General features: G+C 33.6%; 1 protein-coding gene across 16 annotated transcripts; it reads right to left on the bottom strand.

Annotated features, from left to right (window-relative positions):
* Positions 1-1,917: 1,917 nt before the first annotated feature.
* On the bottom strand, positions 1,918-16,560 carry sycp2l (synaptonemal complex protein 2-like). Of its 16 annotated transcripts, none has more exons than XM_087308010.1 (33): positions 16,183-16,220; positions 15,848-15,967; positions 15,652-15,768; positions 15,465-15,575; positions 15,358-15,382; positions 15,176-15,261; positions 14,995-15,083; positions 14,761-14,795; positions 14,522-14,664; positions 14,385-14,437; positions 13,809-13,854; positions 13,603-13,695; positions 13,453-13,513; positions 13,101-13,288; positions 12,963-13,002; positions 12,827-12,869; positions 12,710-12,743; positions 12,589-12,620; positions 12,438-12,495; positions 10,813-10,874; positions 10,652-10,697; positions 10,356-10,458; positions 9,301-9,347; positions 9,078-9,207; positions 8,944-9,008; positions 6,390-6,447; positions 6,199-6,297; positions 4,783-4,895; positions 4,322-4,416; positions 4,081-4,180; positions 3,878-3,936; positions 3,196-3,280; positions 1,918-2,086 (listed from the first exon to the last, which is right to left on the bottom strand). In XM_087308010.1, the coding sequence occupies exons 1-33, from the start codon at positions 16,186-16,188 to the stop codon at positions 2,018-2,020; spliced, it is 2,511 nt and encodes an 836-aa protein (XP_087164136.1). In that variant the 5' UTR covers positions 16,189-16,220; the 3' UTR covers positions 1,918-2,017. The 16 variants fall into 16 exon arrangements, with proteins under 16 accessions (XP_087164136.1, XP_087164134.1, XP_087164140.1 ...); XM_087308008.1 differs by having other exon boundaries at positions 9,078-9,220; positions 9,302-9,347; XM_087308014.1 differs by having other exon boundaries at positions 13,101-13,264.
* Between the last annotated feature and the right edge of the window lie 1,071 nt (positions 16,561-17,631).

Below are 17,631 nucleotides of genomic sequence, written 5' to 3'. Positions count from 1 at the left end.
TTGAACCAGCAACCTTCTTGCTGTAAGGTGATTGCGCTACCCACTGCGCCAACATGACACTCATTCATTTCTATGTAATATGAAGTAACCTGGTTAAAATACAAAACTACATAGAACATGCAGCAAAATCGGCATGATTAGGGACACCAGTTATGAGCAAATAGTTGACAACTTTAGGTTTGATATAAAGAAGGGCTTATTAACTGCACTAAACACTTAAATTATGCTGAGAGAGAGAGAGAGAGAGATTTAGTTAGTACAGGAAAAAGCGGTAAAGAGTGAAGAATAAAAACATTAAAGCATTAGATATTTAGACAGATCTGCAGCCTGATAGAAACATCAGTTATATTATTCAACACCTTTGCAAAAGGTGTAGATCAGAGGTTTAGCTCTAACTTGCCTTAACACACCTGCCAGGAAGTTTCTAGTATATCTAGTAAGAGCTTGATTAGCTGGTTCAGGTGTTTGATTAGGGTTGGAGCTAAACTCTCTAGGATCGAGTTTGGACACCCCTGCTGTAAGCAATGCAGGGAACACAAACCTCTTTGTGAAGGTATGCGAATGTATTGCAAGGGAACACAAACATCTTTAAAATGGAAGGCAAGAGTTTGAGGGATTGCAAACATCTTTGCGAATGCATAACGTTACGATAGAATGCAAAAATAAATAATAAAAAAAAGTATGTGTGTGTGTGTGTGTGTATATATACACACACACACACACACACACACACACACACACACACACACACACACACACACATACACACATACACACACACATACACACATACACACATACATACATACATACATACATACATACATACATACATACATACATACATACATACATACATACATACATACATACATACATACATACATACATACATACATACATACATACATACATACATACATATATATATATATATATATATATACACATACATATACATATACACACACACACACATACATTTTTTTTTATCCATCTCTTCTTTTCCCAAAAAGACGTTCCTTCAGGGGCACAGTACATTTCAGACCAGAAAATTACTAAAAAGTGTGCACTCACTTGCTTTGAATGACTTATGGCCAAAGGTCATCGTCTCTTACACAGCACTTCTTCCAGTCTTTAGTGGCTGTAGAGGGTTTCTTTAATCACTGTCATCAAGTATTTTAAAGCAATTTTCAATTAGTTCCTTATTTTAATGTTTTCATCTGTAAAGAAATGCTTTACACACATTTTGCTTTGGGACAGAGGGCACTGCCCTATACAAAACAACAAATACAAAAAAAAAAAAAAAAAAAAAAACATGCTGGCTTATTAGGCAATGAAAGCAGACAAACGAGCTTCAGACAAATATTTTCCTCCAATTTGCAGCTGCAGAAAATAATCCTAATACTTTTAATACGTTTTCCATCAGACCAAATCAATGATTATTGTTTTATTACAAAATTAAATTTTGGTCTAGTTCTCGATCCACGCAACATGCTCCTCAGCAATTACAGCTGTAGGGTTAAAGTGAAATTCTCTGTATTATCTTGTCCTTTCATGCATTTGTCTTTTGCAGACAACCAGCCCTTTTAGTGGACTAGTAATAATTGGTGACATAATGAAGAGGAAATGTTTTAGAAAAATGTTTTAGAAATAGGAAAGATCCAATTCTTGATATTCCTGAAAGGACCATTTAGACAACCTATTGTCAGAGGGTTTCAAGCACTTTTTTATCTCTATTGCTTAACTTGAAAAGTTCGATCAGCTTCAGGAATTATTTTTTGAAACCCTCTAGACACAGACAAGCAGGTTGAGAAGTCATCAGTAGTTTTGGTCCATACAGTATATATGTGCTAAATGTCAATTGTCAAATACAGGCACAGTATTGATCACAATAACAAAACTCTTCAAAAAAAAGACAATATTCAATTGTTTTAATTAGAAAGAGCACACATATGATGGGCAAAAGAAAAGAAGTGCCACACGAAAAGAAATGGCTTCTTAGTGCATAGACCTATTAGAGATCTGTGGTGGTCGTCTCTGACATGGGAACCATCATGGGTGATTGTTCTTGAGGGGAGGGAGGCTGGAAAAGAGGACATTTCAATTTTGACTTGCACACCTTCTAATTAGTATTTATTAACTGCACACATGATAAATACTTACACAATCATTTACCCTTTGTGCATCTTTATGCACATTTTTGCCTTTTTTCCCCCTTTCATTTGTTGAGCATTTTGGCTGTCATTGCATATATTTGGGCAGAAATGTGTTTTCACATAAAATGTAATATCCTCCTTTACTGTCATAAATCTAATTTTACACAGGGTACAAAAAAAAAGTCACACAGAGGACCTTCAGGACAAAAATGTTCCAGTAGAAACTCCTTAAGTTCAACATTTAATGCCATTTGGCACAAATTTATAGCCTTTTTAACAGAATTTCCATTGATCATTTTGTGTAATTTTGTTGTAAGCACATTCAAAAATATAAAGAACAAAGTATTTGATAAGAATGTGTTATTTTAGTGTTCCCTTTATTTTTTGAGCAGTGTGTTTATTTTATTTTTATTAGTGGTGCAACAATAAAAACTTCTCAGTATGGTTTGATTTTTGGGTTTTAGGTTAGATTCCATTTGGTATATACGTTTAATAATAATTAAAAAAATACTCCACGAGACAAAACACAAGATTGGGTTCATGAGAACAAGACAAGATTGTTACACTGTTTTTAAAAAATCCTCAATGACTATTACAATGTATGAATGGAAAAATGGTGAAACTGGAAAAATAAAATCACAATGCTAAGCTATTTAGGTGCTTTTTTTTTGTTAAATCGACAGTGCTTAAAATGTTAGTGGAAAATCCCAGTACCAAAATTTAGTAAGGTGACACCAGTAGTCAAAAGTAGGCTTATATTAGAATGATTTAAAAGTTTAATGTTTTGGTAGTTATGGTCTGATAAGCAATTAAGTAAATAAGATCTGATAATGGTAAAGAAGTCTAATAACAAAAATTGTGAAAATGTTACTTTTGTAATGTGTTTGGACACAGACATTTTTGTCCTCTGTTGACCACAGTGTAACATTTTTTTTTTTATTGAAGCACAAGGTTTAAATAATCTTAATTTGAAGAAAGGAAAATGTCTAGCTTTCATACATAGGCAAAGAAGAGCTTTACTGAATAGACCACTTACCACAGTGCTTTTTGCCTCTCTTTGTGCTGATACACTAAATGATGATGGTTGTGCACTTGCATCAGGTAGTAAGAGAGAATGCAATCTGACATGAAAAAATAAATAAATCAGAAGTTCTTTTAATTAGAGAAATAATACAAATACATAAGATTAGTGGCTCCCAAATCCAGTCCCAGGCATTCATTGCTCTGTACTTTTTCGGTCTTTCTTATTTGACACTGCACAAATCATGAAGCTTTCTGCTTAAGAGCTAATGTTCTGAAACAATTGAGCAGAGGACTGTAGATGGGAACCACTGTGTCATAAATGCGACATTTATTTACAATTCTAAAATAAGTGCAGGTAGGTCAAATATCTAACTGCCCTCTATAAAAGCTGACAAAATTTGGAATGTGCTTCCAAGTATTAACAACAACAAAAACATCAACATTTTCAGGGATTAATAAGATTACCCTTCTAGATGCTCACGCAAACCCATTATAGACCATTTTGACAATATACAATGCTTAACATCTAGTATTACATTTTTAATTTGATTTGCTTCCAAGAATAATAATAAAAAGATAGAAGAATAAATGTCAAGATATTATTTAATGGACTCGTTACAGTTATGAAATAGATCGACAACAATCAACGACATCACCACATTAAAATAGTCGATAACAATCTTAGACTTTTCTACCTGTTCTGCTGTCTATCACAGAATGTCCGGACTGTGTCCGACTCTGACCGCCAGAAATTCTGAAACATTAAGAGTGTTTAGCTGAGATCATCATAGAGTTCCATTAAATATAATTGTTCAAGTGATTATAGAAACATTTCAGTTCAAATTTAAAAGACAGCCTTTATAATACAGAAAAGGTGTATTGAAAAGCTGAGACAGACCACAGTCTCCTTTTCAATGGATTTGAGCGACAGACAATCCTGTTCCAAACATTCCAATTGGTGCACCACAGTGTTTTGGAACTGCTCCAGATGCAATAACCTACATGCATTGATTGGTAATTATATTTTTAAACATCACATGTACAGTAGTCACATTAAATTACATAACATTTATGCATTTTCATGTCAAGGGGGAAATGTTAATACTGTTAATTGTGAATGCCGCTTCTTATGTTTGTACCTTTGATTGTGTACTGTTCCCAGGAGGGAGGTCACATTTCTCTGACAGTCTGTGAAAGACTGCAGTGTTCTGGCTTCGATTTTCTTGTACCTGCTCTGGATCACAAAGAAAATCCCACGCTCACTAACCAAGACAGGGGTGAGTTAACTAAACATATGCAGAAGAGCAAATGAGATTTAGAGAATTGTCAGCTCAGAGAATGGAAGCTGTTGTCTTCTGAGAACTTGAAACACAAGGCTAATCCTATGTTTGTTTTTTGTCATTTTAAAACTTCTGACATTCTGCTCCATCCACTTAAGGAAAACAGCTATCTGTACATGCCCACTAAATATATCCTTTTATGATTCAAATGAAAATTTTAAATATGAATTAAAATCACAATTTGCATGTAAGAGTTGGATAATCTTAGGGCCAGATAAGTTATCGGAAGTTGAAAGGCCTGGAGTAAGATTTGTACTCACAGAAAAGTGTGCTCTCAACTGAATCTTAAACGAGTTAAATGCTTTTCTAACACCAGCACCCAACTCTTCCTCTGACTCCTCACCACCTTCCATTAGAGCTTCAGTTACTCGTTCTATACACACAGGGAAAAAAAAAACCACAAAGTTAATAAACTAACCTAAACTTACACCCAAACTCTAATAAATGTGTTTAGATTTGAGAGAGAGGAGAGAAAGTGATAGAAAGTGAGAGAGAGAGAGAGAGAGAGAGAGAAAGAGAAAAGAAAGCGAGAGCAAGTGAGAGAAGCTCTTTAAATGTGGTATTCAGGTCATCCCCCCCGTTTGGCAGAAAGCAGCAGAACACAAAAGCTGTTCTGAATCCTTTCAAGCTAAAGAGCAAGGCCTTGAAGCTGCCATTTTCAAGAGTTTGAGTACCAGGAAATACATAAACTGATAAAAATGTATACCTCAAATGCAATTCAAGTTGTTTTGTCTGGTACATTTGAACAACGATATCTTGTGCAATTTACTCAGATTCTGCTAATCAGCACCATACATTTCTCAGAAAAAAAAAAGAGTTTAAAAAAAAAAGGAGCTGTTCCAATCTCTTGATACCTTAATTTATTTTCAGACCACATATTACAATATTTTACACAACTTTAGAGAGCCCTCTCATCCTCCAGCAAAAGCAAACCAACTTAGTTCTCAAAAAAGTAAATGTGACATAGGTGAAGTTTTTTTTTTCCATTTAAGTTTTAAGAGCATTTTATGAATACAGTTGAATCACTAGTCACATGGTATGTTTGACGGTGTTTTTGGTTCCTTTTCTGGACTTTGTATGTCTCAGGGCTAGGTATGGGCCGGTATACGATTCTGATGGTTTCATAACCTTGGATAAAAATACACTTTTACAGTATTGTCATTATTGCTCTAAAACGTATATATTTTTCAAATGACTGGGTAAAAAACTAAAACTTTGTCATGTCAGGCTTCTGCCGTCTTCATTCGTTTAATAAACAATGATTTCTTTACCATTTAAAATGGCATCTTTGAGTATCATTTCTGCTGGAGATACTGTTGTCCTAAAAAACTTAAAACGTAAAAAAACAAAACAAAAAAAAAATATCCATAAACCGTAGTAACAGTATAGCAGAAAATGTTGGCAGTTTTAAAACCTTGACTTTACCAAACCATGGTATATCTTAAAAACGGTTATCGTCTCATACTCGGGGCTCAGTAGGAAGCTCTCAGATTTAGAGTAGTCTAAAATATTTCACTTGTGCTTATAAGATGAACAAAGGTCTCTGTGAATTTGAATAACAACAGGGTAATTAACAGAATTTAAAATGTTGGTGTGAACTAATCCCCAAATAAATTTAAAGTAGTTTGACTAGGCTCAAACGTCCAATGTGTTGCAAAGCTCATGGTAAAATGTACCTGCAGCATCCTCTAGTGGGCCAGACAGGAAAGGTCTTCTAGGTGGGCATGCCGGTTGTTTAGGCACCTCTGCCTCTTCATTTAAGTGCACATGCAGTTCTGCAGGCATATGGTTCCAACAGTTACTTTTACAGAAATTGTTAATGATGTATGGTACTGAAATATTACAGATGCATCAACTTCGGACTCACCTGAGGATTCAATTGCTTCATTTCTTTGAGAAGGTAATGCTTTATCTAAAATATGCTCCTAAAACAATATGAATAATTACTCACTCACTCACTCACTCTGTAGAACTGTTAGGTACACATGATCAACTGCTACAGTACATGCAAGCACACAATCGGCCAATCAAAATGCATTAACGCAATAGTTAAATTCATGTCACCTTGTAATTAACAATTTCCAGATGATAACAGGGTCCAGCTGCATAAACACAGTCGGCATGTTAAGACCAACTAGCAGTTAGCCAAGGGTAAAGCTGCGATCACACTAGAGTTTGAGTATGCAAAATTCTGTTGTACGGCGCTGCGAAATAGTGTGGGATTAAAAATGATTAGACAACAGCGATTGGTCCATATGTTAAATTTCTGTCCAGAGAGGTCATGTTTTGATCCTTGATTAGTTTCTCGCAGTCAAGTGATGCGATTTCGCAGGTCAGAGTTCACAAAGCCTGAACTTTGCAAAGCAGCGAACTGCGAAACTTGACGCATGACCTTGCGTTTCCGTTCTAACTTTGCATGCATATGAATGGAAGTTTATGGGGAGAAAAGTCCAGTGTGACCGCAGCTTTATAAGTTCTGCTTTTTGGATTGAAATTAGAGTAGTCAAATCACTAAAATGCTCCAGCCAGTCTTTAAGGGTGAAAGAAATAGTGTCCAACGTTAAGACTAGTCCAAGTGGTTTATGCAACCAGCCCACTTCACATTTAAGTCAGAGCTGCGCATGTCCTTGGAATGATGTGCTTATAGCTATGCTATCATACTAAGCATATCTTAAATAAATAAATGGTAGAGATGGTACACAGTACAAGTCAGGGCTCTCAGAAAATGATCAGAATACAATTCATTATTATAGTTTGTATGAGGACACTTTATTCATCCCAATGAATAAATATTCATTCGATCTGCTACAGTAGGTGATTTGAGCAAAAGGTTTTCAAGCCTGTCTTAGAGTTTCCCAAATTTTGAATGCCACCTTCATCTGACAAAGCCTAGCTCACACAACATGGCAAGACATTGGCAGATCGCAGTGCCGTTCAAACTACATGACTAGATTAGAGTGTGAAGCTGCGGTCACACTGGACTTTTCTCCCCATAGACTTCCATTCATACGAATGCCAATGCGTCAGACCAAAAATGCAAGGTTGTGCGTTAAGTTTCACAGATCGCTGCATTGCAAAGTTCAAGATTGGTGAATTCTGTCCTACAAAATCGCATAACTTGACTGCATGAGAGCAAACAAGGATCAAAACTCGACCTCTGAACAGAAATTTACAATATGGCTCGCTTTTTAAAATGTCTAATCATATTGTTTACTCTTTTTATAGCTCTGTACGACAGAATTACTTAGTGTGACTGCGGCATGACTCTGATAACTAGTGTTAATTAGTGTGTACCAGTGTGTTCAATACTCAACCTTTTCATAATATTTTAATTTTCTAAGATTACCGATTTTAGGGTTTTCATTAGTTGTCAACAAAATCTGTGTGGAATGAATGTATACATTATACAAGTGTCACTTCTTGAATCGAATTAGTGAAATAAACCAACTTTTTTTCTTTATTTAATAATACAGACTGGAGAAACTAGTTTTTGCCTCATAGATGCATTCTTCCAAGTTGGACTAAATGAGTCCACTTTAAAATATTGCATGAAATATATCCAGTTAATTTAGTAATTTTCAAAAATGTTTATATTCGGAGTACTTATACATTTTGATGAAAAGATGAAACTTTTAAATATTCATTGTTTTGTTCTTTTGTTTTTTTTTTTTTGTTTTTTTTTTGGTGAATTTGTTGAGGGCTTTTGGTTTGATTTTTATTATCATTATTTAAACACCCCCTAACCTTTGCACAATCTTTTAGTTTTAAAATATATTATTTGTTAGAACTCTGAAATTGTACAAATATAAAAATTTATTTTAAACTATTTTGTTCACAATTTGTTTTTTCCCGAATGTACACTAATCCCTAAATTTACACATTTTCTAATTAAGATGTACGACTGTTTGTTCTTTATAACTGATTTTTGTAATCTACTGTTTTAATGTTAGAGCTTGTTCATTCTGAATGTTTTTATATGAAATTATTTTAAAGATGGCAATACTCAAATCATTAAACAAGCATAGAAACTCTAATTCTGGTTCAAATGTAAAAGATTTATAAAGATTTAAATGTATAGCAGAAGAAATAGGGGGGAAAAAAACAGGTCAATACTACTTTTGGAATCCAAATCAGATTGTATCGTACCCAAAAGTTTCCATTCTTACTTGTGATAGCCAAAGCTCATATAATCTCTAGCCCTACAAATTCAGTACAACGCTTTTCAATATGTGGTGGAATGGAGTTGCATCATGAATTTGAAGCCAGCACACATGTTAAAACAGACCAAATTCTGTGTAATGTGTTTAGTTGAATCTATTCCATGAACAATAAAATGTAGCACTCAAAGCTGAACGGGGTCAAACCTGGTTCTAGCAAATGTGAACATACATAAGCACAACATACTAAAAATCAAGCTGTACCTCTTCCATAAGATCAAGTTCATCTGCTTGTAAACTGCTTTCAGAAACAGTCTTGTTTTGAAAACCTAGAAAATAAAAACATAGGTCATGAGCTATCTTTTACAACTATCCTCTTTGAGTTTTGTTATACTGACCGGAATCAGCAGTAGTGTCTTTGAGTGAAGATGATTGCATGATAAATGATTTCTCTAGTTTGTGTTCAAACCAGTCATCATCTTCACTTGCCATGTTTTTCATTTCTTGAACTCCTTTGGGTATTGATAGCTTCCCCACCACCCAAAAAAAAAATATATATATAGTGAAAGAAAGAAAAATTATTTTAAATTCAAATTCAAAATAAAGAAAGTAACTTTATACCTTGGAGAAATCCTCTTCATTACTGCTCGGTGAAGATAAAGGAAGAACTGGGCAAGAATTCATTTTTAATTAGGTTGTGAAACATTTGAAAGATTTACACAACAATGTAGTCATATATATATATATATATATATATATATATATATATATATATATATATATATATATATATATATATATATATATATATATATATATATATATATATATATATATATATACACCAAATGTACACTTCAATCCCTAATTTTACACATTTTCTAATTGAGATGTAAAACTGTTTGTTCATTATAACTGATTTTTGTAATCTACTGTTTTAATGTTAGAGCTTGTTCATTCTGAATATTTTTATATGAAATTATTTTTAAGATGGCAATACTCAAATCATTAAACAAGCATAGAAACTCTAATTCTGGTTCAAATGTAAAGTTTTAAAGATTTAAATGTATAGCAGAAGAAATAGGGAAAAAAATAGGTCAAGAATAGTTAAGATAAAAGGAAGAACTGGGCAAGAATTAATCTTTAATTAAAATGTGAAAGATTTACACAACAATGTAGTCATTATATATATATATATATATATATATATATATATATATATATATATATATATATATATATATATATTACTCAAGTTTAGTACTTTGGGTCAGATTTACCAAATGGAAAAATAGCATGAGAGCACACTTCCAAAACAGCAGCGATGGCCAACAACAGCAATTTCAAGCGCAAGATTGTGACTTTTTTTTGTTGTTAAATAATGAGGCAGGTACCAGTAATTTGAAGAATGTAAACATTAGATAATCAAATTAAATGATTCATTAAAAAAATCATTATTAAAATCAGCATTAACTGCTGAAGAACAGTAAATTAAACAAAGACCCTTAAAGTATATTACTGCCTAAATGAAATAAATAAGATTTAAATTCTAAAGCAGCCTAACTCTCTGGATGCAACTCATTCGATTACCACCGATTTGAAATGTAATTGAGATTTATAAACTGCAAAATATGAGTAACTGTCACATTAATTTGCATGTATTGCATTAATGATACCTCTGAGTTTGCTCTTAGCTCTGGGTTTTCTTCTATGGTAGTCAGCTTGTGGTGTCCCTTCACGATGAGATCCTTTATCTGAATGCGTCATTCTCATTTTCTTCTGCGATCATGCAAATTTTACAACTTTTTAGTGCCGTACTTATAAAAGAGGAACAAAAGCAGTTCATCACCAATAATCAGAATACATAGCCTATTTATTAGTGAGAAATAAAGTAAACTAGAGCATTCTTGGACACACCAATAATAATAATAATAATAATAATAATAATAATAATATTTTCTTTCTGGCTAACCTTCACAGGAGTTCTACTCAAAGTGTCAGGAAGGGATTTTGTAGACCTGAAGAAGAAAAAGGAACATTTTAGGCTATTGTAAAATCGCACAGTACTACATTTTTACATACAGAACATAATTATTTCATATGCTTCAGTATTAGTATTACTTTTTTTTTTACCCATTAGTTGATGATGATGATGATGACGTCTGACAGAATAACATTGTTTTGGCACGTGCAACCTAAACAGAAAGATCACAATTTCACAAGACCACAACATTTCAAATTGAGATTCTAGAAGTAAAAATACATGTGAATGTAGCTAAAAAAATACAAGTCTAAAATCAAACGATCTATCAAGAGTATAATATGTGCCTTGAAACTTCTAAAGCAACATTAGTTTCTCATTTGAGTGGCATTTTGTGGACATTAAGACACTGACTTAAGTTTATAAAAACATTGACCCAGAAACTAAAAGAAATTTGTCCAAAAACAGTCTAAGAGGACAGTGGATCTGATATTCGTGTCTGCACTGACCTGCTAACTCACAAAGTGATGTTTAAATCTAACACGAAGTTTACTTATAAAAATATTGAGGATCACGCGCTTATGATTGACCGCTGCTGGTCCCGCATTAGCTTACACATGATTCACCAATCGGATGATTCCTAACTCATTATAATTAACTAGAGTTCCTTACCTGTCATCTTCGGCTTGAAGGATCCCCCCCTCCCACCCCTACTCCTTGATAGGGGAGCATGGCAGCACAGTGGTTAGCACTGTTGCCTTACAGCAAGAAAGTCACTGGTCCAAGTCTCTAACAGGTCAGTCGAGCTTTACATGTTCATACCTATCTGAGCTCAAGCTCCCCTCTCGCCCTTAAAATGGGAGGGAGCCCCGGGCTCCAGGATCTTATGAGCTCAGGGCTCTCTCCCAGGACAGCATCCCAAACACGCTTTATAATCAATCATCAGCTAGTGAACTCGAATGAAAGTTAAATTCTTTGGTTTCCTGTCAGATCAGCTGGTATCAAGTGTCAATAAGACACTGATATACACATTTACATTAAGGATACCTGGGGCAGCCATAAACATGCCTGCTCGCATACAGTTGAGGTCAAAATTATTTGTCCCCCTGAAATATTTCCTGTTTGTTTTTCCCTCAATTGCTGTTTAACTAAGAGAAGATTGTCTTGACTAATTTATAACAACTTATTTTTTTTTATTATCTTTGCCATGATGACAGCACATAATATTTTACTAGATATTTTTCAAGACACTTCTATACAGCTTAGTGACATTAAGAGGCTTAACTAGGTTAATTAGGCAGGTGTGGGTAATTAGGCAAGTTATTGTATAAGAATGATTTGCTCTGAAGACTATTGAAAAAATGTATAGCTTAAAAGGGCTAATAATTATGACCTTAAAATGTTTTTTAAAAATTAAAAAACTGCTTTTATTCTAGCTGAAATTAAACAAATAGGACTTTCTCCAGAGGAAAAAAATATTATCAGACATACTGTGAACATTTCCTTGCTCCGTTAAGCATAATTTGGGAAATATTTTAAAAAGAAAAAATATATAAATTCAAAGGGGGGCTAATAATTCTGACTTAAACTCTACGTCAGAAAACTACTCTCGATATTACGGTCAGATAGCATCCAAAATCAGCTTTAAAAAGTTGACGTGAGAAGCAGATTTGGACAATGTTATTTTGCAAATAATACCAAATTAATATATTTTGGAACGAAAGCATTAAACACTATGAACTCTATCAGCACATAAAAACAAAACACAAACACACACCTCAGAATCTGAATGATCCTTAAAACGAAAGATGTCTTGGCATCTGTTTCCTTTCACTCTTCACTCACCAAAAAAAAAAAAAAAAAAAGCATAAAAAAAATACCCGTCTCTTGATTATAGAGCCTGTGGATCCAGCAATAAATAAGCTTACTTTGATCTCGGTCCACTCAAAAGAAGAGAAAGCTGAAAAATGACTTAGCTGGTCAAACTGGGCACCCATACAACCTATTGTATGTGATTTTCTTGGTTTGCTGTAGAAATTATCTAGTTACCCGATGGATGCTTTTGAATTTTCCAGCAGGGGAACTAGGAAATAATGTATGATGTTAGAGAAACAAAATATACTGTATGTAGAAATACTGTGATGCATAGCAGTCTGGAAAACATACCTTGTAAATATACAAGGGATCACTGGTTGCTCATGTTGGGGTCCTGTACATTATAAAATCAGAATTACATTTCAGATATATCACCTTAGAACAAAAGGGACCTTTTAACACTGCATATCTGTAATAAGGTGTGTGCCTTTTGTCATGGTCAAGCTATCTCCGGATTGCAGAGTGTCCTAAGAAGATGCACAAAACATACATGTATGCTTATTTATATTTGACCATTATATATTTTGTCTGGTAAAATAATAATATTTTTAATTATGCAAGTCACCTTTGAAACTGTGGCAGACTGTGGTTTCTCCTCAAACACTCTCAGTAGGGCTGTTTCGATGCTGTGCACAGAGCTAAAAATTATTTTGACCATTTTGCCTGTGATCCCTCCCTGACAGATTGGTGTAGTCAGGTGAACAGCCAATATCTTCCTGTCATCGCATTCTGCAAGCATAGTCATTTTGAGAACTGAAATATAAGAAATGTATATTTGTGGCATTTAAAGCTTTTCTAATTTTCATTGGTCCACTTCAGGTACAATTTCAGATTTAATGCTAATAAGGAACAAACATTTTATGAAAAATTTAGAGTAAGAAAAAGGTATGGTTAGAGAAAAGTCCCACATATCCCACCTTGAACATCATATGTTCTGACAATGTCTTTAGGTAGGTGAATCAGTTCCCACAGCGTGTTCTACCACAACATTAAGCTCACTTTAGATACACTGCATATAATGGTTGATATTACAATATTCACTTGCATTATAAACATTTTGGATGCACCTGAGGGTCTTTTACAAAGAAAGTAATGGTTGATGTTCCAAGGTTGAAGTCCACCCAAAACTCCTGTAGAAACTCGTCTTCAGGCTTTAAGAGCTTGAAAAGAGCATTCAAGCACCATGTAATGCAAGAAAACACACACTAGAAGTAACATATGAAAAAAGGGCAAAACAAAAATGGAAAAAAAGAAAAAACTGATTTAGGCTTACCTCAGTTGAACCAAGAAAAGCTTGAATACAAGGAAATGAAAAGACTCTAGGGAAAGCACATGATAATACAAATAAGTCAAAAGCTATATAGAGGTATGGATTACTGGATAAAGCCAGAATAAAAAAACAGTGGCGGTTAGAGTGTAAATGGCACCCTAGTCTTAGACCCGACACATAGCAGAGAATAAATGTTATGAAGTCTTGGCTCCCTGACTCTTCATCCCTCCTTTCTGCTTCATAGTCATGCTTAGTGAAAGTAACATCATCATCATATTACATAGACTTGTTCCACACAGAGAAAAACAAACTTGCACATGCAAAACGTAAAATGTGAATAGCCCCTAACACCTTACTCTTGTCGCCTTTATGCAAGTGTATTAATTTACAGTGGCAATAAAGTAAATCGTATTTCAATGCTTTTACTAAGGAATGTTTTTTTATTGCACCGTCTCCCCAAGCCACCCCCAGCAAGATGCCGCCCTGGGCGATCTCCCTTATTGCCCATGCCCAAATCCACCACTGATAAAAAAAACAACAAACACACACACAACAACACTAATAATTACTCAAATATACCTTGATGAACCCCCAAAATAACTATTCAGTTCATTCAGAAATGTCCTACAGTCCTTAAACACAGGAGAAAAGCTGTTAATAAAGGCAACAAACATACACACACAGCTTTAGAAATGAAAAATAAAATCTAAACATACAGTTTCAAAATCTTTGTCACGAATTGAAGTAAAAGCTGAAGCAAAGCTTCTAAAATTAAACCATTTCCCAGCAAAGTCTCCTCTCAGTTTCCTTGGTGTCATTCTACAGAGTGCTTCAGAAATGGCCACCTGCATTTCATAATCTTTTAAAAGTCAGAAATAATAATTAATTATTTGTGTTCAATAAATAATAAACACTAATTTAGCAAAATTTATAACTTACAAAATAGCTGACTTACCACCAATATCTGTCAGCACTTTTGCCAAGTCTTCTCTGTAAGAAATATATAGGCTATTTTTCATTATAATGAATTATTGTAAATATTAATGGAAACTCTACTGGCGTTTTTGTTCATGGTGCAGACCACTAGGGTGCACTCTTTTGCCACAAAAAATGCAGTTGATATCTTACACATTCACGTTATTTTCAACTACTCTTTTAATATAATAGCAATGCTGAAAGGACGACTTACAAAAGCCCGATATGGTCATTTGAGTGGCAAAGTTTCTTCCTTACGTCTTTGGGGCTGCTATCTAACATGGAGTTTATTGTTCTGATGGCCTGAATACAATGACACAAAATGTAATTTCACTTAAACTGAACGTTTAGCAGTTATTTATCTCACCCCATTACATTTTCACCAACACACTTACCTCTAGACGAAGACAGAAAGGTACCTCATAATCCAAAACAACAGCGCCGAACCGCAGAAGAAATACATCCAGGATCTTGTTGCTTCCTACGAATCATAATTATGACTATTTTATCACCACCATCATTATAATAATTTCATCGAGAACATCTGTAGTGTACAACAAAAGTGCTAAATACTTACCTGAAATGGTGGTCTGACATAGACTCTGTGTGTGAAATATAAATCAGTCTATAACTTCCTTTAAAAACAATTCCTCAGTGATAAAAATAAATAAATAAAAATATTACCATGGAAATCTCGTAAAAAACTTCGATGAGTTTTAAAACGTCCCTTGGTGGTTTTGGCTGTGCTTTGAGGTACTCTGACGCCGTCTCAAACCAGTTCAACATGTAAAAATCGTGCAAATAAGAAATTATTTAAAGATATTATAATTAATTATTATGTGTAATGTTAATCAGAATTAAATATGCTTATCTTCGCAACCAAACCGTTATGGACAAGTTTGTGGATGCAGTCTTCATCTTTATTGATCAGACCTTCAATTGCTCGTAATATCAAGGCGACATTCTTATGTTCATGTTTATGCAGCTCCTAAAAAAACACACACACTTTACGTTACGATACACTAGACTACGTTAGCCCTACGTAAAAAGACAAACGCATAACTTGCCTTGATAACAACATCGTCCAATCGATCAACCAATGTAACCGATGATTTTTCTTCGGCAAGAATTACAACAGCCATGTTCACATTATTTTGAACAAAGGCATCACGCAGTCTGCGCCCAAACTACATAATATAAAGAGGGAAAGCAGTGCATTAATTTCTGCAACACTAAAAACAAACATAATACGGTTAATTGGGTGTAGCCTAAATTAGACTAATAGCCTTAAATAATATACTGTTTTTATTGGTTTGTACATCTATAGCGGAGATTGCCTATAACTTATCAGTTACTATAAAAGTAGAAGTTTAAAAATGAATTGACTAGAGCAAAAACTTACATTCATGATGCAAAGACAGGCGAGTTCCTCCAACTCGTAAACCAATTAAACACGCCTGGTGTTTAATTATGGTGCGTTCAAACCTGGGAAGTTCGGGATTTGTCATAATGATGTCACATCGGTCAGATATTTTGCTACAAGCATGGACACAGTCTCACAATCACCTTTAACTTAATCTGTTATCCAGTAGCTTTTCAATTGATAAAAACATGAATTTAAAAACTCCTATTGGATTATGCCTGACAAGGTCTTTGTGACTGAGAATTCATTTCTAAGCATTTTCTGCTTTACTGCAAGGTTCTGTTTTCCGAGCCTCTTTTAAAACATCTGGGAATATTTTTGTCATTCTATAGAAACGTTTGCTTTTGGAATTGCAAGGTGTCTAAAAAGCAATTACCTTTTAAACATTTAAACCTAGACTGCATTAACACACAAATAACAGTTTAATGATTTTTAAAAAGATTTATATATAAAAAATATATATATTTGAAGAATGCATGTATCCTTTTTGTCACTAATGTTACCGACTTTTTAGGCAAAATTAAAGGTTTTTATTGTTATTATTATTAGTAGTAGTAGTAGTAGTAGTAGTAGTAATATTTTTATTGTAAAATATTATTGTTTCTTTTCAGCACATGTATTCAGAATTACAGAAAAAAATTATGGTAGTGCAATAAATAAGGAGATTATGTTTTGTTTGTTTTTGCTTACATCTACCCTTGCTAGCTAAATCACTTGTGAAGTACTTGACATTTAAATTGCTTCATTTAAAGGCATAGAAATGGTAAATTGTTAAATATTTTTAACAATTTTAAATAATTTCTTTCTTATTGCATGTAGTTTTAAATGAAATGGTTACTGTAGTCATTATTACTTTTATTACAATTATCATTAATATTAATAATAATAATAATAATAGTAATAATAATTAAAATTATTTGTGAAATTATGAGTGATTTCGGAAAGATCATGTGACTCTGAAGACTGGAGTAATGAAAATTCCCCTTTAAAATCACTGGAATACATTTTTATATTAAATTATAAACTACTTTTGAACATTTTTTTTTTTTTACAGTGCAATGACATTTCACAATTTTACAGTTTGCACTGTATTTTTGATTAAATAAATGCAGCTTTGGTGAGCAGGATAAGCTTATTTTAAAAATTAAAAAACCCTACTGACCCCAAACTTTTGACCGGTAGCGGTATATAATTATATATATATATATATATAATTGTATATATATAATTTAGATAAATAATTATTAACAGAATTAACACAGAGAACACAAGTAAAAAAAGGATATAAATTAACTTTATGAATATACATATAACCAGATCAAATTTAAAGTCATTTAGAGGGGAATAAAAGAGCAAGAACAGGGGTGGGGGTCAAATAAATATTTATAAATATAGCTAAAGGCAGGTGTGCAGAATACACACAAAAAA

This window comes from Danio rerio, chromosome 24, assembly GCF_052040795.2.
Source record: "Danio rerio strain M-AB ecotype USA chromosome 24, GRCz13ab, whole genome shotgun sequence".
Taxonomy (NCBI): Eukaryota; Metazoa; Chordata; class Actinopteri; order Cypriniformes; family Danionidae; genus Danio; species Danio rerio.
This window is presented reverse-complemented; position numbering and strand designations above follow the sequence as displayed.

What these genes read in the sequence shown, in the direction of transcription:
- sycp2l (XM_087308008.1), bottom strand. An exon ending in TATTTTGGGGGTTCATCAAG is followed by an intron (nt 13,855 to 14,384) that starts GTATATTTGAGT and finishes TGCTTTCCCTAG; the next exon opens with AGTCTTTTCATTTCCTTGTA. An exon ending in GAGAGGCAAAAAGCACTGTG is followed by an intron (nt 2,087 to 3,195) that starts GTAAGTGGTCTA and finishes CCTCTTTTCCAG; the next exon opens with CCTCCCTCCCCTCAAGAACA.